This window comes from Anolis sagrei, chromosome 5 (genome assembly GCF_037176765.1).
Source record: "Anolis sagrei isolate rAnoSag1 chromosome 5, rAnoSag1.mat, whole genome shotgun sequence".
Classification (NCBI taxonomy): Eukaryota; Metazoa; Chordata; class Lepidosauria; order Squamata; family Dactyloidae; genus Anolis; species Anolis sagrei.
The window spans coordinates 111,070,282-111,094,644 of NC_090025.1; the positions used below are offsets into that span (position 1 = coordinate 111,070,282).

Genomic DNA, 24,363 nt, shown 5'->3' on the forward strand with positions numbered 1-24,363 from the left:
CATGTCCCCACGTAGAAGCTGGAGCTGACAGACAAGAGCTCACCCCACTCCCCAGATTCAAACTGCCAACCTTTCAGTCAGTAGTCCTGCTGGCACAAGATTTTAACCCATTGTGCCACTGGGGGCTCCTGTGCATTGTTAAAATGATTTAGTGGACTTCTGGAATAAAAAGTGTACCACTGATTGTGCAATGCAATCTCTTATGACAATTTCGTATTGAATTAACCCAAAATATATGATGATGCTCAATCAACTGACAGTGATTCTGAGCTGTGTAATACTACAAGACACCCAATAGATAAAAGTACACTTAGCTGCCCTTGGCTCATCCCTTTACATTCTGGAAATAAAGAAAGCACAACTTCCAAAGAGAGAAGCAAGAACTTAATAAAGTACTGGTTGGAATCACAGTGATAAACCCCCATTGAGGCATTCAGAAAAGGATTGTACCTCTCTCTATGAGCTTGATGGAGCTCAAAAATCTTGGAAGAGGTCCTTCTCTGTGTCACATTTCCTTCCCAGGTTTGTTTGGTGGGAAGAAAGGAGACAATCTTCTCGATGGTTGGTCCCAGACTTTGGGACCAACATAGAGTGGCAAGGATAGCTCCCTGCTTGCTCTCTTTCCATTGGCAAGTAAAAACCCTTCTACTCTATCAGGCCTTTAGAAACTGACTGTGTTGACTTTTAATGGAGAATTATGGTACTGTACATTCTTTATGGAACACTTGCCAATAGAATCATAATCCAAGTTTATGCTCAATTTCACAGACAAAAGAAGAAAAAATTGAAAGATTATGTGCTGGAATTCATGAGGAAATTAGCCACACACCCAAATAGGATTTTTAATCATAAGCAACTGGAATACAAAAAGAAGGAAACAGTGCTTAGAAAGAGAATGTTGGAAGAGAAAATGCTTAAAAACTGGATTGAGGGGAGAAAGGAAGATCTAGATTTCGTTTAATTTATAAAAGGGATGCATAAATTTTCACCTTCTGAATGTTGCTGTCCTACAGTTCCCATTCACCTCCTCTCCCTCAACTCTTCCACAGACTTGGCTGGAATGCTTTTCTAGGGGTTTCTCAGTATTTTTGACCTAGGAGCAAATGGTTCATCTGCCTGAGTAAAAGATCTTAGATATATATTGAAAGACATTAAGACGAAGATCTTAAAATCACTACTAATTTCAGGTGCAGAACGTTCAGTACATGTACAGCAGTGATCTTTGACAGCAAATTGAAATCTTTGAGATTTATGAATTTCACAAGAAAAAATGTTAGAAATACTGATCCATTGTGAACCCAGCGTGTTGTAAAATGATACATGAGCAGCACTTCTGGAATTTGATACCAAGCCTTCCCACCAGCAACCTGTAGCTCTATATACAAGAATCATATTGAAAGTAATGTCTGTCGTTTCATAATTTCTTTAACGACAATGAGACATATACAGCCACATACATGTGTAAACCGCCCACTTTGTTTACCATATGGTGCTATTCAAATTAGTCTCCTCCAGTGGTAATGCATTTGTGCCACTTTAGACCCTCCTCCTCATCAAATCCACTTTGGAAAACCTCTTGCATCCACTCCCTGATCCAGTATCTAGTAATATCTTATATCTCTGAAGCACCATCCCCAAAAGCTTTCCTCGTCAAAATGAAGGAATGAAAGCAAAGATGTCAGATCAGGGGTGTAAGACAAATTCAGCACTACTGACCACCTCATTTGTGAAAAAACCTGTGATGTTCCCAAAAATGTGTGGTGTCATGCTGTTTTGTTATGGAACTGAATTACATTCAGTTTCTGTGGTATTTTCTTATGAATGGCTTCTTGAAGTTTGTGGAATGATGCAGTGACAGTTGATATTCATTGTCATGCCATGCTGGAGGAAGTCAAGCAGCATCACCCACTTGTCATCTCACAACCCATTCAGCATACTCTCCTGTGCTGAGCATGAGCTTTTAAATTTCTTTGACGTTGGGGAGGTGAAGTGCTGCCATGGTTCTTGGTCTTTGGGTCATACAGGTATTCCTGGGCCTCAATATCAGTGCAAACTTCTCCAAAAAAGATATCCTCGTGGGCTTCAAATGCTGCCAACATGTCTGATCCTGTGTGCACCTTCTCTTTCAAATCAGCTGTTGAGAAACCCACTTGGCACACAAGGTTGTGGATAATTTATTCGACAGCACTTTGACCACAGCCAAGTTTCTCAATAATTTCTTGGACAGTCACATACTAGTCTCCATTATCATGTCTTCCACCTGTTTTGGTTTTTATTGAAGACTACTGTTGATGGCTTCACCTTCTGTAAGCGTTTTCATCCACCAACTCTTACACATTATTCTCAAAAGTTGTCCCTTACCATATGCATTTATAAATCCTTCTTCAGTCAAGAACGCGATGACTACTCTTTGTTTCCATTTCATATCCATGATTATGCAACATTCTGAAATTATGTCAGTCATGCAGTAAGAATTACTCTATCTGATGGTGTAATAGCATCACATTTGTATTAATAGTTTCAGAGAAAACAGCACACAGGCACTTTTTCAGTATGGCCCTCTGCATGCACATGACTAAGCTAAATTGTGACCAGAGACTTTGACAAGACAAAAATCTATAAACAGCAGCTGGGAATGTAGAAATTGTGGAGAACATAGCTTACTTCTATGCCCTTACTCCATATATGTTTTACGACTATTGGACATAGTTGAATGCCTACATTGGAATGCTGTTATTTTATAATGTGTTTTGTACCTGTTGGATCCGAGTTGTCTTCTAGAATTGTTGGTGATGGTTTTAGGACTATCCCCCCCTTCTTGAGGATTCCAAATAATCAGCATGAAAAAGTCCTAAATTAGGAGTGGCCTGCACAACCAGACAGCAAGGAAATATCATAGAGAAATGAATGAATACATGATTAAATATAATTAATCTCCCTACACATACTACTCCTTCCTAATCTTGTATATTAGGGAGTTCTAGCCTATTAAAGATAAGAAGCTAGTTCTGAATTCCTGAAATGCTTAGTTTCTGTGTCTAGCAATTTTTATATGGAAGTGAATTCATGTATTCATTTTCCCATCAATGGTCTGAAGGAGTACATCTCAGGCAAAGTTTGACTACCTATCATTTTGAGTCAGTTAGTACAGAGCTATGTGCTTACTCATTCAGACATAACACATGAACATGATTTTATATGTCCCAGGATTATATAGAAGCCATCTTCTGTTATTCTCATAATCTGGTCATAATAAGGTCCTGGAAATGAGTTTTGGCTTACATCTCCCTCAAGAATTAAGACTGAAACTTTGTTCTTTGTGTGCCAAGAACTTATTCATATGAAATCCATTTGTTTCCGCTGCTCTATAGAGGCTCACCTTACATAAAGAGTAGTTTTCCTTACTTCACAGTTATCATTTTCAGCTACTTTAACAGAAACGGAAAAGATACTAAACATGGGGAAGAGGGGAGAATAAGTATTGAAGTGGGAAAAAATCACTACTGACTTGTTTTAAAATTAAGTTTGCGTATTTTGTCTGCTCAGTTTCATTAGTTAGAGCTGAGTGCTTTGAAATGTACATAATTTAATATAAACATGTCAGAACCTGTTTATTTTACTTGCTGGGAGAGGCTCACATTGTGATCAGTGTTGAAGATATGTAGTTAATGATACAGTTTGATTTTAAACTGTGGACTATACCGAGAGCACACATTGGGGGGGAAAACCCCTACTATGCTATCTGGAAATCTCTGTTCATGCCTCAGAATGCTGAACTGCTGTCATGTGTTCATCACTCCAAGATATCTTCTGAGGACAAGAACATGCTTCTTGTACCACTCCCAGTTTCAGGCATGCTAAGTATCTAGCATGATCTACTGATGTCTAGGCACTAGCCTGGTCATCTTACTCCAAGTATTCTATAGGATGCAGCAATGGCAATTCAAGGCTTATTGAAATGGTGTAATAGTTGTGGAGAATCAGCCACTATTTCTGATTTCTATAGATGGTTGTGGAAGATGGGACAGTAAAAAAAGTTCACTGGAAGAAAAATAACTAATTTGGGATGTGGTTCTGCAGATACTAAAAAAACACAAATGAACTGATCTTAAACCAAGAGAATTATGGCTGAACACTCACTACAAGCTAAAATAATAATATATAGGAAAAAAAACTTTATTTGTATCCTGCCTCCTCTCCCAAAAGGGACAATTCCACTGAGGTTATTACATTTCTGACAAATGAGATGATGTAACTCACTTGACAAGACAATAATACTTGGTAAATAGAAAGGTAGTGGGGAAAGTGGGAGAGCATGCGATGGGTTAATTTAATAAGGGAAGCCGAGGCCCTGGCCTGAATGGGGCAGTTGATGACTAGGGATCCTGGAGGACTTTCATTCATAGGGTTGCCATAAGGTAAAGTCGACTTGATGTCAAAAAATAACAGGTGAAAGTCATATAGGTAATTATTGATAATATGAAAATCTACAGAAAGGTTACCCCGAAATTTTGCTAAAATATAGTGCTAAAATTGTGCTTGTTATTGTTTTATTTACATATATTTATTAATTTAACTGTGCTGTGTACCTGTTTCTATGTACTTCTGAAAGTTTCTACTAATGTAGTGATCTCTGACAGATTCATAAAATTACTGTCTTATCTGCCAAGTCATCTTGCAAAGTCATGTGGTTCATGCAACACAGTTGTGCATATGTATGCCTCTTCTAAAACAGTTGGATATGCTTGCATTTGTGTGGTAGAAGGGAGCATGCTTTTCGGAACAAGCCCCTGATGAACCATCTTATTCTTCCTGCCCACAAATGGCACATCTAGCTAACTAGCTTCTAGGTAGGTTGCTGGATGGGTGCCTAGACTGTCGGCAAGTTACAAATATAGACATATTCTGGGTACTTCCCCACTTGTATCTCCGGAAAGAATTTGTGTTGAGAAATTCAGAGTGTCAACAGATCTGGTAGTTTAAAGTTGTTGGTGTCTGAGTCGCCAAAAGTAACAAAGATGATAACTTCAAATTGTGACATTTAGTAGAAAATTTCGGAGAGCTGATGGGAATGTAGGAAATATTTAACAGGCCTGTGGGTATAAAATTGTACTACTACTAAAGATAAACATGTCTTTTTAAAAAAAAAAAATGTTGCATACAACCTACTACCATTCAGTCTTAAATAAGCTTAAGTGCTTATTGCACTTGAGCTTATTGCTAAACAGTAGGAACAATAGCAGCAACAATAAAATGTACCTCACCATTAACCTTGGAATATTTGGAAAGCTGACAAAATTGCCCAAAGAAAATAAAACATAATTTGAAGATAAGATAAATAAAAATTGCAACCAAGCTTCAGAACAGGTTACAAAAAAACCAAAAAAACAACAAAACAAAAAAACCCCAATGTAGCACTAAATCCTAATTCGAAATTCTGGAAGAGCCTGCTGAAATAATACTGATCTTTTGCCCAGAGGAAACACTGATGAGACAAGGCATGGTGGGGTTCCTTGGGAGACCATTCTGGAGTTTGGGTGCAGAAATATAAAAAAGCTACTCTTCTAAGTATTTTCTTCACATCCAATATGGAAGGTCCTGAAGCAGGGCATCTGCTGTGAAATTCTCAGGCAGATTTATGCCAACAGATAGTTCTCAAGATTTTGTGGCCTAGGCAATTTGGAGCTATAGATGTCAAAATTAGCTGCTGTGTGTTTTGCAATGAGTAGGGGCAAAAGCATTTTTCACAATTTTGTGGTGAGAAAATCTTAAGCAGTATGCAATGCATTATATTTTAAGTATTCATACCTCGATCATGAAAGTTCGAGATAGAGATGAAAGAAAAAGAGGGCCCAGATAGTTTCTAGCCTATCATTATGTGCCCTTCCACACAGCCATATAACACAGAGTATCAAAGCAGATACTCCACAAAGAAAAATGTCAGTATATCTCAGTGAAGAAGTAAGATTGCATCTGTTTGCCTTATGAAAGGGGGAAAAGCCACTCCCTCTACATGTTTTTATATATAAAATATGTATTTTATTCCATGCACATATATAAAGAGGATTTGCTTCCATAAAATTGACAATATGAATGAGACCACAATGAGGAATGGAAAATGTTCTGATAGTGAAAGTGTCTGAAGGCTTGGGGCAGAGCCAGAGGAAATTATTACCAGATTGGACATTTTCCCACTAAGCCTGCCTAGCATTGTATTTCTACCTGCTCAGATAGTCAACCCAATTCACTGTATGTGTACAACACCACATGAATCTTCAGATCACATGCAATAATTTCTCAGCTTTGTGCAGTGTCTTGTCTCCAGTCACAGAGAATAGAAACACCACCATCTTGCAGGCCACATTAGCATGCCACCCATTTGACAGTGATATGCAGCACAGAGTCTTCACCTCTGATAGAAGATATCAGAGCTCCTTCAAAATGTATAGAGGAATAATAGATTTCATTGTTTAATACATGCTATTTCTGCAACCCCTCTCAATTTCAAAGTTTGCCATATGAAATGGGGGTAGATGGGAGTGCTGCCTAGAAAAACATATGTAGAGCAGCCTTGGGTTCATTAAGGCAGTGTCTTCTGGCAGGTCGTTCCACAGTCTTGGGGTGGCTCATAAAAAGGTCTTCCTCTGGGTGATGGCTACTAGTCGGGTTCTGGCAGGCTGGAGTAGCAACGCCCCTAGAGGCCGGGGTGGATTGTGCAGGAGAAGGTGGTGTTCGGGGCAGATTGTACTGAATAAGGTGATTCTGTAGGTTTTTTTTCTCTCGTTTCAGGAGAGACTTGAGACACTGCAAGTCACTTCTGGTGTGAGAGAATTGGCCGTCTGAAAGGACGTTGCCCAGGGGATGCCTGGATGTTTTTGATGTTTTACCATCCTTGTGGGAGGCTTCTCTCATGTCCCAGTGTAAGGAGCTGGAGCTGACAGAAGGAGCTCATCAGTGCTCTCCCCAGATTCCAACCTGTGACCTGTCAGTCTTCAGTCCTGCCAGCATAGTGGGTTTAACCCACTGCGCCACCGGAGGCTCCAATTCTGTAGGTAACCTGGACCCAAACCATGCAGAGCTTTAAATGTACAGTACAATAAATATTTCTAGATGATATAAAGATATGACTGCCCTAATCCACAAACACATTTTTAGTACAGTGCATAGTAACTGGTGGAGTTTTTGATTTCACTTATATGTTGATAAATAAATTGTTTTGATTAATTTTTACGTCCCTCATAGTGATATAGCAAAGATGTTTCCTAATTGTTTTTTTGAATCTGATTGATTGTTGGTGACCAGCAATTCTATGTTTCACTGCTTTTTCGATAGTTTGCAAGGATTAATTAAGAGGAATGTACAAAGCCTCAATACTTCTGCAGAAGTTGGAGAAGTTCTTCTAATGCATTTCCACTGGGAGCTGTAGTACAAAAAAGGGACTTTTTGGAGCTCTGATCTGCTCTGACAGATCCAAGATACCCAACAATGTTTTCAGAAAACCTAATGGGAGAGGTGCCTGTCTTCCAGAAGAGCAGAAAAAAGCCATCTGTTTCACCATAAACTCCACTTTTTTCTGGTGTTTACAATTATCTTCCTCAGGAAAGAAGGGGAGATAACTTGTGGTTTCATCTTTACTGAGCATCTGTTCAGATGTCTCTGAACTGAACTAAAAGAGGATGAGAGATCAAAAGCGCTGAAATTGAAGGAGATACTGGATCTATCCCAGTGACTTTTTTTATTAGGCAAGCAATCTTTAAGATGATAATTTTTTTAAAAAAAAATCAACACTATGCCATTTTAAGTACTGTACCCTTTAATCTCCTTTTTCATTTATGTGTTCAAATCAAGAGACAGCCATGCTAAAAAGAAGCTGCATTGATCTTTTCTCCTTCTTTCTGATTCCATTAGCTGAGCTTTGGGGCAGGTATGTGTCTTGTGATATTCTCAGGATAACATAATCACTATGCATCGCTGTGCATCTTTATTAATGCCTGGAACAACAAATAAAATAAAAGCACGTGATATGTTTTTTCTTCAAAAAGTCAGTACTTAACTAGATTTCAAATAAGTGTATAGATTACTTTGTCAAATTAAACTGCTGCTGTGCTACTTATCTTGCTTTGCAGGTGCTCAAAAGAGCACCCACTAATGTTTTGCAGGATAAAAACAGGCACACTCAATAAACAAGTGTTTCTTATGGAAGAAAACGGAGAATGGAAAAATACTGCACACATCTTTTAAAAGTTATGTTATGCACTTTTTTACAGGCTGCTTGAGATGACATATCAGTGGCTTGTATGACTTGTAGAGAATTTGCGGTGGTGAAATGTGAGTAGAAAACATAGTGTCACAGAAAGGACAAGCAAAAACACAAAGGAAAAAAGGAAAGGGGTAGAAAACAGAAAGATGAAATTAAGATCTCAACAAACACAAGAGGGTGCCAGAGGTGTATTACAGATATGCATGGTAAAGAGAAGATGATGAAGAAAATATTTCCCTAGCTTCCAGGGGCTCCATCATACAATGTAGTTATGCTGCTGTGATTAACTAACATGGCTGCATCCTATGGGATCCTGGGAATTGCAGTTTAGGGAGGGATATTTCAAATTTACAGCCAGAGAGGTGAAGGTAATGAAGATAACTCAACGGCTGCATTCCTCTGACTTGGGAAATTAAAAATTAAACTTTGAAAAGGAAGGTTATATTTTATTTATTTTGTTTTAATTATTTGTATGATGCCCTACCTTTCTTCCAATGTGGGACCCAAAACTCTGAGTTGTTTAAGTATAAATAATACAGATGAAATACTTTTGGAGTGTATACTATAAAACCACAATAACTATGAATCCCATATCCACCGTTTTACCTACCCTGTGCCCCAAAGAAAAATGGGAATTTGCTACGTTCTCCATGGAATTCTAAGGTGTTCTTCTCCCAAATGTCACCTTAGGATACCCCTTTAGGAATTTCTAGGGCTGGATCTACACTGCTATATAATTCAGAATATTAAATCAGATAATCCAGTTAATTTGTTTGAACTGGATTATATGAGCCTACACTGCCATATAATCCATTTAAAGCATATAATCTGGATTTTGTATGACAGTGTAGATCTAGCCTAGGTCTTCCAGGGTAAATCTATAAAATGTTGAGACTAGAAGTTAGATCATTTAATGGTATTTGGTCATATCTGGTTTCAGGTCTAGCAGGGAATGTATTCCATGTGAATATAGGGAAGTCATGGGGCCCTTCCGCAGAGCCATATAATCCAGACTATCAAGGCAGATAATCCACAATATCTTCTTTGAACGGGGTTATCTGAGGCCATACTGCCCTATAATCCAGTTCAACGTGGATTTTATACAGCTGTGTGGAAGGTGCCTTACTGTATCCTTAAAAATAGATCTCCATATTGTATTCCTTATGGTTATTTTCAACAACAGTTTTATGTTTTTTTGTGAATATTGTCGTTTTGTAGACTTCTGGGGAGTCTGTTAAGTGTTAACATTCCTATCACAGTTTTATGTTAATTTTTTGACAAGTAACATTGATTATACCATTTGTATTTCTGATATTTGGGTTCTAACGATATAAAACATTGTGATCGGTATAGTTAAAACCTCATTGCCATTGCCTTGATTCTTCAACATTTGTAGCTGAATAGTGTTGGGAAATATAGTACAATAAAAGCATGATAATATGGTGTGAACATCATGTTGATCCTCATTTTTTCTTTTGAGATTGTGGAGTTGGAAAGTGTGCTGGGTGTTTTATAGCTATTTTGCATTCAATTAATAATGTTTAAATATTTCCTTTGTTTACCTTATTCTACAATATCATTTGTTAGTTTATGATTATTGTGTTTTATGCTACTTGCGTTATAATGGCTTCAGGTATTATACCTTTATGATAGTTACGTGGTCATTGCTGTACTTATTATGCATTAATCATTATTACTAATCTGTACGATTTATTTTCTATTTTCAATGGGTTTTTTTTACAAACATTTATGTCTTTTCACCATCTTGATTGTTATTTCAATAAAGCTTAAATTAGTTTTATTTTTGATATGGTTCAGGCTCAATGGTTATTCTCCCTGAGTTCACTGGAGCAAAACAAAATAGAGATAATAAAGAATCTATTTTTCAAGATGCATTTGCTAAGGAACATGAACAAGAGGGGGCTAAAACACTTGTGCCCTGCTTCTAGGCTGTGGGCATGTGGTTAGCTAATATAGGAGCAGATTGCTGGATTTGTCTTTAGCTTCATCCAGTTTGGATCTTGTTATATTCTTAAGAAGTGCTACAAAACAGAGATGGAATATGGAGTAGGCTGCAGGAATAGCAGGTATTGTAGGCAATATTTCATAGAAAGAGACTGGCAAAACAACTTGTAGATAATTCTTTGCCTACACATCACATGGTTGTAAAAGTACATTGGAGTTCAAACAATAAATATCCAAAATTGTTTGCACTCGCATCTGGAAATCTTCTTTTGATTGGAACATGTTTACAGATGTTCTAAATACATATAACTGACACTGACATTTGCTGTGGGAAGCACAACACCACAAACAAATCAGTCTTATGCTCTCCTTTGAACAGAAGCTTGGATATGGGCTTTTTGCTTTGGATGAACCCCATGTTTTGAGTAGAAGGTGACAAAGAGGTGTGTGTGTATGTATGAGTGTTAGATTCTGTCTTTTGTAGTCAGCTCAGCATTCACAGGCTGGAATCAGGGTCTATGAACACACCCAAGAGAGGGTAATGTGTAACACTGGTATTTCCCACAGTGATCATAAGATACAGAGCAGTGAGAAGGTGTGAATGAATGAAGGGCAAGAAATATATATGTTGTAGGAGCTAAGGAGGGAAAGGAACCAGAACTTTATCCTGTTGCTCATTATTGAGCCATGGTTCTTGGGCTCTATAATAATAAAACAAAACTTTATTTATATACCGCTCTATCTCCCCAGGGGGACTCAGGGCGGTTTCCAAACAACAACATCAAAACATACAGAGTCACAACATGAAAAAATAATAATAACAGTAACAGCAACGTAAGTATGGAATTACCCAACAACACATAAATATTAAAAGAAACAAGAAAAAATATTGCATGCTCTTCATGTCTATTTTTTAGGGCATGGAAAAGGAATGGGTCAGGACAATTAAAAAGCGTGGGTCAAGACTGATACAAATTGAAATAAGATGGGACCGGCCTTTAGGTACAGTACTGTAATAGGTAAGCAGCAAAAGCGGGGTGGGCTATTTCCAGGGGCCTGTTAGAAGAATGTCCGGGGTAATATATAGGGGCAAGGTCATGTCCAGACAGAGTCTGGGCTGAGCTAGCACTGGTCAATCTTAAAGATTTGTTGAAACCACCAAGTTTTCAATTCTACCAAAAAGAGGAGAGGGATAGGACCTGTCTTATTTCCCTTGGAAGGGCATTCCAGAGGTGGGCGGGGGGGACGGGACCACCAAGAAGGCCCTCTCTCTCGTCCCCACCAACCATGCTTGTGACAGAGGTGGGAGCAAGAGGAGGGCCTCCCTGGAGGATCTTAGAGTTCACACCAGTTCATAGATGGAGATGCGATCGTGAAGACAGGCGGGGCCCAAACCTATCTAAAGCTGCTTCTGACTTCTTAAGGTAGAATTTCTGTATGTCTAGTCAGGGTAGTTCAGATGCAAGTTGGTAATATAGTAGATCTTGCGTTAAGCAGTAAGATGCAGACCATGCTTTAGGAAGTCAGCTTCTTTCAACACCCAAATCCTTTGGTCAATGTTAAATAATTATTTGGTTGTTAAATTCTGGGAGATGTAGTCACTGAGCAATTTTTTGGATGCACAAGTTGAGACAACATAAATTATTTCTTTCATTCGTTCATTTTCTTTTGGAAGCACGGGGTAAAATGATGAACATTCACATCCTGGAAAACACTTCTGCTTGGCCAAGTGTTCTAGAACAGGGGTCCTCAAACTAAGGCCCGGGGGCCGGATATAGCTCTCCAAGGTCATTTACCCGGCCCTTGCTCAGGGTCAACCTAAGTCTGAAATGACTTGAAAGCACACAACAACAACAACAACAATCCTACCTCACCAGCCAAAAGCAGGACCACACTTCCCATTGAAATACTAATAAGTTCATATTTGTTAAAATGGTTCTTCATTTTAATTATTGTATTGTTTTAAAGTGTTCTTTGCACTACAAATAAGATATGTGCAGTTTGCATAGGAATTCATTCATGTTTTTTTCAAATTATAATCTGGCCCTCCAACAGTTTGAGAGACTGTGACCTGGCCCTCTGTTTAAAAAAATTGAGGTCCCCTGGTCTAGAAGTTCCCTTGAACATCTTTCCTTTTTTAGAATTCAGATCAGCTCACTTGGGACACCTTCCTTCCCAATTTCTTAGCATGGGAACTCTGCATGAGATTCAAAATTTAGGTAATATTGGCATGGTGCCCTTACCCTTACACAACATCTCCCAGAAATCTAGTCAGCATAGCCAATGACAAGAAATTATACTTTAATATTCTAACAGTTTGGCAGGCCAAAGGCTCACCTACCTCTGCTCTGAAAAATGTAAGAGTTACAGTACTAAATATGTATACAAAGAGAAATGGTTCCAGCTCAGCTTACCTGTCCCAATATGATCCACCTCGGAGGTTAAGATCTTCTCAGAAGGCCCTTCTCTCAGTCCCTCCTCCTTCACAGGCATAATTGGTGGGCAAAATTTGTAAGTATCAGCAATAAGCATAATGAGTAATTAGTAAACAGAGGTGTATCTATATGAAGGCAAGATCATTTGGTCAACAAAGGCATAGTGGAGTATGATACATAATATACCAAGTTAAGGATCAGAAGAAAGATGTGAGAATGTGGGTATGACAGCCTACTTGTGGCTGAGATGTCTGTCCTGTAGTTGATGGATTATCCCTGCCTTATTGATCTATATTTTCACTTCATTTGGTGAATATTTTAGCTTGTGAAATTTTTGTTGTCAAATTTGGCATCCTTGTCATCTGGATCCGAGCAGAAGCAATTATATGAAAGAGGATGGTTGTAAACTACAAAATTAGTAGTGTGTTCAAGGTGGAAGCTGGAGGCACGTATTTCTCTGGCTATCAAACATCATGTGCCTTCTAGTTTCCCATTAACCTCTTTCTCACATTTTCGTACAAGATGTAGTAGTTTGTCACTTTCCAAGGTGAACATCATTGTTAAATTCTGCCCATGTTTCTAATGTCTCCGCTCCTCCCACTCTTAATATCTGAAGATTTAATTAATCTGCCATTTCCTCCCTCTTCCAGAACATTAATGAAGCTACTAAATAGGATCAGAAGTAATACCATTTTCTCAACAATGCATTAACAGCTTCCCCCACCCCTTCCAAAGTTGTTGTTTATCATTGCCCTTCATTTCAATTATCAAGAATGCTTATTCCCAAATTAAGCATTTTTTTGTAAATAAAAATTCTGATTGGCATTTTTATAAAATCAGGCTGTATCACGGTGGTTGTTTCTTGCTTTCCAACATTTAATTTAGTACTCACACAAGAACAATTACTCAATTACTTTGTTACTTTGCACTATTAAAAAGGCTCACTCCTTACATCCACAATAATAATGGTCCGTGATACCTATAAACTGTAAGTGAGAATGCCCTACTCTATATGCAGTAGTTCTCTGTCCAACCCCTGATGATACCTTGCTAGATCTCCAAATTTCAAAACAGTTGGGAAAATATGCTTTCTTCAGTTCTAAATGTTTGTGAGGCCAAAATGTTTTGCCTGCCAGCAACACTAATGACTAAGTGATTCTAGTTTCTCAAGCTTGGGAGCTTCAAAGCTTTGGGGAAACCAAGAAAACAATCCTAGGAATCCCAAGGTGTAGGTAGATTCATACAAGATGAGATGATCTGTTAGATAGAACTGTCATACAAGCCTTTATAGGTCAAAACCAGCATTCAGAGATGTACGAAGGACTTCATCCCACAAGTGGAGGGGAGGGGAGCGGAGGGAATAATCTTATTCTGTTACTTACAATCTTTCCTATCTTCTGGGATGGTTAGCCACCCCACAGCCTTTCTGCCTCAATGTCCATCTTTCCCTCATTTTTCTCAATTTGTATCGAGGATTTTAACAAGGATTTTTAAAAGTAAAGAGTTGAATCTCTTAAATATTATAGTAATAGTGTTGCTGATCGTGTATGTGCAAATACAAAACATAAAGTTGCACAATTTGAGCTAGGCAAAACCAAGTGCCAACTCCACTCGTACATATAAGGCATGTTAGTGATCCATCAATAGTAGATAAATTCTCCTGGGTGAATGTTTACAAAGTCAGGAGATCCATGTGAATAAAAGCAATATAATGCAAGTGTGGGATTCACTTAATTAAGTTTGACTTTTTCCTCCTCTGTATTCCTTCTCCAAAGGTACATGTTGCCTACAGCCCAATAAACATGAATAATGACCTGAGTGTGAATCAATATGGTTGTGTTTTACTACTATAAGTGTTATAAAATGGTTCTTACAAAGTCTGAACAATAAAGTTGCAATGGTGCCATCTAGTGTGATATTTATAAAATATGTTTCACTGGGCCTTGTGAGTTTAGCCCTGTATGAGGAAAGTATGTTTGTTTTTGGGTAGGAAGAAACAATGGATTTCCGTGATAATTCTACGTTTCCCCCAAATGTTCTTTGAAGAACTTGGAAGTGAAGTTTTACAAACATGAATGTTAACCACTAATGTCTTTCATGGAAGGCAACAATTGGTGATATTATGTTTCAGAGCAATCTAACAACTAGAAATGAAACCAACTTGTTTTTAGTACAACAAGCAATTATATTATGTATTGTCGAAGGCTTTCATGGCCGGAATCACTCAGTTCTTGTGGGTTTTTTCGGGCTATATGGCCATGTTATAGAGGCATTTCTCCTGACGTTTCGCCTGCATCTATGGCAGGCTTCCTCAGAGGTCTGCTGGAGCTGGGAAAAAAGGGGTTTATATATCTGTGGACTGACCAGGGTGAGACAAAAGGCTTTTGTAAGTTGGGCTAGGTGTGAATCTTTTCAACTGACCACCTTGATTAGCATACAATGGGCTGACTGTGCCTGGAGCAAACTCTTAATGAAAGGTGCTTAGAAGTCCCTGCCTGTTTTTCTCTCTGCTGTTTTAATTTTAGAATTTTTTAATACTGGTAGCCAGATTTTGTTCATTTTCATGGTTTCTTCCTTTCTGTTGAAATTGTCCACATGTTTGTGGATTTCAATGGCTTCTCTGTGTAGTCTGACATGGTGGTTGTGAGAGTGGTCCAGCATTTTTGTGTTCTCAAATAAAATGCTGTGTCCAGGTTGGTTCATCAGGTGCTCTGCTATGGCTGATTTCTCTGGTTGGAGTAGTCTGCAGTGCCTTTCATGTTCCTGGATTCTTGTTTGGGCGCTGCGTTTGGTGGTCCCTATGTAGACTTGTCCACAGCTGCATGGTATACGGTAGACTCCTGCAGAGGTGAGAGGATCCCTCTTGTCCTTTGCTGAACGTAGCATTTGTTGGATTTTCTTGGTGGGTTTGTAGATTGTTTGTATGTTGTGTTTCCTCATCAGCTTTCCTATGCGATCAGTGGTTCCCTTGATGTATGGCAGGAACACTTTTCCTCTGGGTGGATCTTCATCTTTACTCTTGTGGCTTGTTCTTGGTCTTTCAGCTCTTCTGATGTCTGAGGTGGAATATCCATTGGCCTGTAGAGCCCAGTTGAGGTGGTTCAGTTCATCTTGGAGGAGATGGGGTTCACAGATTCTTTTTGCACGGTCTGCCAAGGCTTTAATGGTGCTTCTTTTTTGACTTGGGTGATGGTTGGAGTTTTTATGTAGATATCTATCTGTGTGTGTGGGTTTTCTGTAAACGGTGTGACCCAATTGTTGATCTGGTTTACGGATGACTAGGACATCTAGAAAAGGCAATCTTCCTTCCTTTTCTTTTTCCATAGTGAACTGGATGTTAGGGTGGATGCTGTTAAGATGTTCCAGGAACCTGTTGAGTTCTTCTTCTCCATGGCTCCAAATGGTGAAAGTGTCATCCACATATCTGAACCATATAGTGGGCTTTTTGGTTGCTGTTTCAAGAGCTTGTTTTTCAAATTGTTCCATGTAGAAGTTAGCTATGACTGGGCTGAGAGGGCTCCCCATAGCTACTCCATCTTTCTGTTCGTAGAATTCATTGTCCCACTGAAAATAGCTGGTGGTGAGCCAATGGTGAAACAGCGCCGTGATGTCTTCTAGGAACCTCTGGTTGATGAGTGCCATGGTGTCTGCAACTGGGACCATGGTAAATAGAGACACCACATCGAAGCTGATCAGTATGTCATTTGTATTTAGCTTGAGATTGCTGATTTTTTCAATGAAGTGGGCTGAGTCCTTGATGTAGTGTGTTGTGAGCCCAATGTGGCTTTGTAACTGTGCAGCAAGAAATTTGGCTAAGTCATATGTGGGGGACCCAATGGCACTCACGATTGGTCTGAGTGGGGTGGAGTCCTTATGGATTTTGGGGAGTCCATAAAGCCTGGGTGGAAGGGCTTCCGATTTACATAGCTGCTGTCGTATGTCGAAGTCGAAGTTGCAGACACCATGGCACTCATCAACCAGAGGTTCCCAGAAGACATCACGGCGCTGTTTCACCATTGCCTCACCACCAGCTATTTTCAGTGGGACAATGAATTCTACGAACAGAAAGATGGAGTAGCTATGGGGAGCCCTCTCAGCCCAGTCATAGCTAACTTCTACATGGAACAATTTGAAAAACAAGCTCTTGAAACAGCAACCAAAAAGCCCACTATATGGTTCAGATATGTGGATGACACTTTCACCATTTGGAGCCATGGAGAAGAAGAACTCAACAGGTTCCTGGAACATCTTAACAGCATCCACCCTAACATCCAGTTCACTATGGAAAAAGAAAAGGAAGGAAGATTGCCTTTTCTAGATGTCCTAGTCATCCGTAAACCAGATCAACAATTGGGTCACACCGTTTACAGAAAACCCACACACACAGATAGATATCTACATAAAAACTCCAACCATCACCCAAGTCAAAAAAGAAGCACCATTAAAGCCTTGGCAGACCGTGCAAAAAGAATCTGTGAACCCCATCTCCTCCAAGATGAACTGAACCACCTCAACTGGGCTCTACAGGCCAATGGATATTCCACCTCAGACATCAGAAGAGCTGAAAGACCAAGAACAAGCCACAAGAGTAAAGATGAAGATCCACCCAGAGGAAAAGTGTTCCTGCCATACATCAAGGGAACCACTGATCGCATAGGAAAGCTGATGAGGAAACACAACATACAAACAATCTACAAACCCACCAAGAAAATCCAACAAATGCTACGTTCAGCAAAGGACAAGAGGGATCCTCTCACCTCTGCAGGAGTCTACCGTATACCATGCAGCTGTGGACAAGTCTACATAGGGACCACCAAACGCAGCGCCCAAACAAGAATCCAGGAACATGAAAGGCACTGCAGACTACTCCAACCAGAGAAATCAGCCATAGCAGAGCACCTGATGAACCAACCTGGACACAGCATTTTATTTGAGAACACAAAAATGCTGGACCACTCTCACAACCACCATGTCAGACTACACAGAGAAGCCATTGAAATCCACAAACATGTGGACAATTTCAACAGAAAGGAAGAAACCATGAAAATGAACAAAATCTGGCTACCAGTATTAAAAAATTCTAAAATTAAAACAGCAGAGAGAAAAACAGGCAGGGACTTCTAAGCACCTTTCATTAAGAGTTTGCTCCAGGCACAGTCAGCCCATTGTATGCTAATCAAGGTGGTCAGTTGAAAAGATTCACACCTAGCCCAACTTACAAAAGCCTTTTGTCTCACCCTGGTCAGTCCACAGATATATAAACCCCTTTTTTCCCAGCTCCAGCAGACCTCTGAGGAAGCCTGCCATAGATGCAGGCGAAACGTCAGGAGAAATGCCTCTATAACATGGCCATATAGCCCGAAAAAACCCACAAGAACTGAATTATATTATGAATACACTGTACTTTTAATATTCAAGCTGAGTATCACTTATATGAGATCCTTTGGATCTGAAGTGTCCCATATTTCAGGTATTTTTTTTAAAAAAAGTAGATTTTAGGATACTTGCATATACATAATAAGATATCTTGGAGAGGGCCCCCAAGTCTAAACCTGTCATTCATTTATGTTTCATGTACACCTTTGGCACATAGGCTGAAGGTAATTTTGTACAGAATACTTCTAATAATTTTGAGCATGAAACAAAGTTTGTGTACACTGGACCATCAAAAAGCAGAGGTGTCATTTTCTCAGCCGTTCATATGTACAATTTTGAATTTGAAGTTTTTTTTGGATTTTAGAATTCTGGGTAGGGCACATTCAACTTGTGCCAAACAAGATAATTTTATGTCAGTGTTATATATAATGAATATTATATTCCCGGAAGAACAAAATGACTTTCAATCTGTAAAGGATTTTAATATTGCTTTTGTTTTCTGAAAATGTTCCACCCCGAACTACAAAAACCTTGCCTCCATTTTCCCATGGCTTCAAAAGTTCTCAATTTATTATATCTCCAGATTAAACTAAAGTAGACCTATTGAAGCAAAGGGACTTAGGTAGGTTTTGTATCACCATTCAATAGTAGATTGCAATGAGTATACTTTCCAGTCTAGCAAACGGAAATCCATTTGCATTCTTTCACATAGCCTAATCACTTCAGTCAAAGGAAGATAGATTAAAAACCTAGGTATAAAACCTGGGGCAGGCAACCATTATATAGTTGCTATATGATGACCACTCCTTAACATACATTGAGCAATTTGTTTGGAACATTTTGCTGTTGTTGGTTGGGTACTTTCTCCAACTAACACTAGGAAATCAAGTGAAACATTTGCCCTGTCTTAGACCATTTCACATTTTTTTGTTTGTTTGATATATATATGTCTTCTTTTCTTCCAGTACAGGACCCAAGCTGACTTTTAAAAATAGAGTAATACCAAATACATTTTAAAACCTAACAATGTGGATTCAACACTGAATGGCCAGCATTGGCCAGGAAACTATTAGCACCGTTAAGGCTTGTGCAACAGTCACACCTGTTCTAAAGATGTTGGATACCACCACCAATTAGGCCTTTAATGATGATAGGACTGAGAAAAATTCCTCTCCACAAAGATATTAAGATTTGGACAGCTTATATATAGGTCCTGGACCCAAACCATGAAGGGCTTTACAGGTCATAATAAGTACTATGAAATTATAATGAAGTTACATGCAACCACATCATATGGGCACCTTAATCACCACACTTTGTAGTGAATACGGCAGTGCTGGCGTGGGGAACCCATCATCCCACACCTCACATCACCTGGCTTTCCCTCTACGTCATCCCACGGGGGGAAGTGTCCGCCGCCTGGCTTCCTCCGTTGATTCTAGTTGAACACAGGAAACCTCTTGTGTTGCCACAGCAGGATATGCCAGAGCCCCACCGGAAGTAGTTCTATGCCATGGGATGGACGCCGGAGGGTTCTATCACAAAACTATAGAGGATCCGGCATGTGTTGCTAAAAGTTACCCCATCTGATGAGGAGATAGTGGCCATTAAAATAATGGGGCTATTCGGGGTCATTTTGACCATAATCGATTGGGTTTATTGTATTCCCAGAAAGGATTTTCACTTGTTTTATAATTTTTATTTTCCTGTTTTTGGAATCCTATCCATAACAGGAGAAAACATCGACATGAATAGAGTTTGTCTATGTTTGATCCCATAACTGTGTGTTTGACAGTACTTCCCAGTGTTCAGAAATAGAAGGCTTCCAGAAGAAATTGAGAGTGCCCTATGCATCATCTTCATTATTATTAATATCCTGCTTTATTTTATATCCTGCTTTTTAAATGAGACCCCAAAGCAGCCAACAACACTAAAAATAGTACAATACGCCATTTTTAAAATACAAACTCTAAAATAGGATTAAACATTGAACTATCAAAAATAAAGAAGCATTCCCCATGATATAATATGAGTAGTTGCTTGGTGCGAATATAAGCTACCCTTGATACACTTCATTTTCTGTGTCAAAACTGTCTTTACTCTGCAGAGAAAGGAATGTGTTCCTCTGTTTTTTACTCGCACCACATAAGGAATGTGTGTATGCATGAAAGGGTCACCTATTCAATGGCCAGCTGCATGCTGAAATGTTTTTTTTTTTACTTATAGAATTATTAGTGCCTACTTGTGTAGTGTTTCTTCTCATGACATTTACAGTATTTGAAATAAAGAATCCTCATTGTCTCTCTCTCACATACAATATGTGATGAATCAACTTTCTGTGAAGGAGATAAAAATATTCCTTTCAACTAGGTTAGGCCTCCCTCGAAATCTGCAATATTTTCACTAAGATGTTTTTTAGGGTGTTTGCTCAAGACAAGAGTCATTGAAACTTACTCCATCTCTGTTATCTTTTGTATTCACAGGAGATTGTATGCTGCCCTTTGTACCTGGGGCAATGGGATTATGAATGACGGAGGAGGGCATATCCTGTAGGGTCAAAGAACACTTTTCACTTCTTTCTTCTTTGACTAACATCGAATCTCCTGTAGGCTGCCTGAGAGACTGATCTTCTCAACATGTCCTTGGCTCCTACAGCTGCCACCAATGTTGTCCTCTCCTCTTCTTCCCCAAGCAACTGGGAGCCAGAAAATGTTTCTTTCCCAGAAGATTTTGCATGGGGAGCATCAACAGCAGCCTATCAGATTGAAGGTATCCCTTTTGCTTTTTATCTTTCTGCAGTTAGAGTTTGTAGTGGAGGGGAAGAAACTGAGTGCTTAAAATATATTGACTGAAATAATGGTTTAGCCCTTGTCAATAGGAAGAAGGAGGTACTTGAGTTGGAGTTTTCATTATTGTTTACAGCCACTAAATCTCATGTTGTTCTGGAGGAGATTTTTCCCATTATTTTTCTCTTGCTTTGGACAGCAGCAAAACAAAGAAACCTCTTGATGAATAATGGGAATGGATGCCAACTTCAGAGAGAAGTAGAACAAAGTTTGAATTAATCACACTCTTGCAACCTGAGAATTGCTGCACAAATTCTGAGCTATAAAATAAAATATCAATTAAAAGCCTAAATCTGGTTGCTAGTTCCAAATAAATTAGCTGTACTGGCTCAATGAGAACCTGGTAAAACTACATTAAGTGTAATCTGTATTGATTCAGTAGACTAACAATTGAATGTAGTTTTTTAAAAATTAATAATTTATATCTTGCTTTTCTACAATAGCATCAAACATCAAAGTAATGTATTTATAAACCTATAAATTGCCAGAATTAGAAAATGTTTGTGCACTCATAGGGATATGAAATCTACTTCTGCATATACTTAGCTGTATTGTCTTGGTTTGCTAATATCTTATATACAAAATTGAATGTGTCTTCAAATGTTTTCCTAGCTTGTGTGTCACAACAGATGGGGCAGATTGATGGTAATCCACCATAACAGAACAGAGGTTGAAGTTCCTTATTTGAAATCCATTGCGTGAGAACTGCTTCCGGCACAGCCTCTGTGATTGCAATAGCTTTGAACTCCAAAATAAGTTTTTGGTCACCCTGCTCCTCAATCTGTGACAACAGATTGGCAGTTGTCCTCAAAGTATGGCCAGCCCAAGTACTTCCTTTGAGTCAAAATGTTATCAGGTGGATTGCTGCCTGGCTCAGAATGCCATTGCTATGTTATCTATACTATAGACATAAGACTTTAAACACACAAACACTTCTCGTGTCCCCATCTACGATCTTTGAGAATCTCTGGATAATACATAATGATCCAAACTATCTACATCTCCCAAATGCTTTCTAATGAGATGGTACACCTTCTTGGAAGGGGGCCTGAAAGCTTTTGAAGCAAGAGAAAACAAATGCCTGGTTCCATTCAGCTTGTTGAAAGAGATAATTCTCAGAAGAGCAGGTTTCTGTCTGTACTTACATGCCAGCATAGCTTGACTTTTGCTTGTAAATAATGGCCAACTGATAGCCACTTGGTGATGTCTGACAGTCTCTTGTTGATTGTTCCTTCCTTTCTGGAGAGGTTATCCAACAGCAGTTAAGTCCTTCTCAAATGTGCAGTTGTTTATTGGTAGCAGAAGCTATATCTTACTGCTCTTTTTTTAAGGTAAGGGTCACCATAAGTATACAGGAGATTTGAATGCATACACATTCACACATCGTGCATAGACACAACGATACATGGCCAACGGTGGTTTTTCCATGCATTCTTTCACACTCTCCATCACTCTTATGCTATGTTCTTCATTTCCTACTTTTGATTCTTTCTCCCCAGACTCTTTTTAACATTATTCTATAGTAACATTTCAATGTTTCTGCAGTCTTAAAACCTAGTACCAGCTATATCTAATATCAAACTGTGGTGTTGAACTTTACCCTCTTAATTCAAATTTGTATAACCCTTGTGTTGAAGAGAAGGAACAGTTGCTTAGAAACAGTCAGAGAGTCACCAAGCGACTGTAGATCAGCATTAAATATATTTTATTGTAATAACCCAGAGAGTTATTTAAACAGTACAGATTTTAAAAGTGCAGCCTTTCTTCCTTTTGCTTTTCAGGTGGTGTTCAAGACCAGTTCGTAGAATCAAGTGTTAAAGTTGAACCTAGATTGTAATAATTCCGGAGTGTGGGTGTGTTTATATTCTGCCAAAAACAGGGGGGAAAAACCCTTGCTGAACATAGAATGCTAGATTTTGAGGAGAGTGTTATTACTTATATTTGTAATTATTAGATGGTGATACACATTTGTATATTATGCTCAGCTATATTACAAAGGGAATATCACTTATTTCATTTGTTTGCTGCCTTTCTTCCAAACTGGGACCCAGAGACAGTCAATTTTAAACATTCACAGTAAAATTTTAAAACAATTAAAATAATCTCATAAACAAATATAAAATCATTTTGAAAGCAAATAAAAATTAAAAAGATAAATAAAACATCCCAATAAAAGCTCCCCTTCTTATACATTAAAACCTTGTTTAAATATGTCTTTGCTTGCCTGCCTGCAAAAGAAAGAAGGGAAAGGACTATCCTCTCATGGAAGCACGTTTCAATAAGAGCTACCACGGAGAAGGCTCTCAAGTCCTCACGAAGTGATCCTATTCTCCTGTAGCTCTTAGAACTCTGGCAGGTTCAAGTGAAGAGATACAGTCTTTTGGATCGTCTAAGATGTATAAGGCTTTAAAGGTCATGGCTTGGATTTTCTCCAAGCTGTGGATTTAAAATGAAATGTTTCAAATATACAGCATTCAGACTGAAAAATCTGCTTTACAACTTCATGTTTCAATGTTAAGCACTTGTTCTAGATCAGTGGTTCTCAAAGTGTGCTCCATGGAGCCCTTGGGGTTCCTTCCTCCCTCTTCCTCCCCCTCCCCCTCCAGGGTTTCTCTCCTCTTTCTTTCTTCTCTCCCTCCCCTGTCTCCCTCACCCCAAAAGCCTTTTCCCTCATTCCCCTCACCCGAAAAACCCCTTTCCCTGCCTTCCTCACCCCCAAAAGCCTTTTTTTCCACACCAACAGATTGCCCCTGGGGTTGCTCCTATTATTATTATTACAGAGGCTGTGTAGCCATCTGTTGGAGGTGCTTTGATTGTGCTTTTCCTGCATGGCAGAAGGAGGTTGGACAGGGATGGCCCCAGTGGTCTCACTGAAATACTGTTATATTTATGTTGGTTAAAATTAATTGTTTCCTTCCTTCCTTCCTTCCTTCCTTCCTTTTTTCTTTCTTTCTTTCTTTCTTTTTTTTTTTTGCCCTGCAAACAAGATATGTGCAGTGTGCATGGGAATTTGTTCGTGATTTTTTGCAATTAACTCACACAAACATTCTCCATCTATCTGCCACTGGCCTGGTGCACTCACACACACACACGTTGCTGTGGCCCAGTGAAAGGATAGAGAAGAAGGTTTCCTTGAGCTGTGGGCCACGTGCATGCATCACTGCCATGGGAATCCAAAACAGGGACCTGAGGTGCAGGAGGCCTCGGAGAAGCTGTGTGGTGAACCACAGTGGGTTCCTGTTAGCTGTGTTTACTAGAGAGGCACATTCCCTCTTCTACCTGCAGCTAAACAGTCTTGGCATTCTTGTCATCCCAACTTGGCCAAAGAATCCATATTTCTTTCCTGCTCCTCCTGGCAAGTCTCCTACTTGTCAACCGCCCCTTCTTGTTACTAAACCCACCTAGGTAGCCCAGGAAATACAGGTGGAACTAAGCTTTCTGTCTCCAATTCTGAAGGCAAGGGGTGCGAGCTGGAGGGCAA

The 24,363-nt window shown here is 39.1% G+C and overlaps 1 protein-coding gene across 2 annotated transcripts in view; it reads left to right on the plus strand.

Moving 5' to 3' along the window:
• The window catches only part of LCTL (lactase like), a 113,797-nt gene that overhangs the window by 32,234 nt on the left and 57,200 nt on the right, over positions 1-24,363 (plus strand). Inside the window, exons 1-2 of one of the 2 annotated variants that reach the window (XM_060777884.2) lie at positions 8,070-8,328; positions 20,520-20,805. In XM_060777884.2, the coding sequence (XP_060633867.2) occupies positions 20,673-20,805 (133 nt within the window). In that variant the 5' untranslated portion in view covers positions 8,070-8,328; positions 20,520-20,672. Of the gene's footprint in view, positions 1-8,069; positions 8,329-20,519; positions 20,806-24,363 lie in introns of those variants that run through there. The other variant, XM_060777883.2, reaches the window with a different exon arrangement.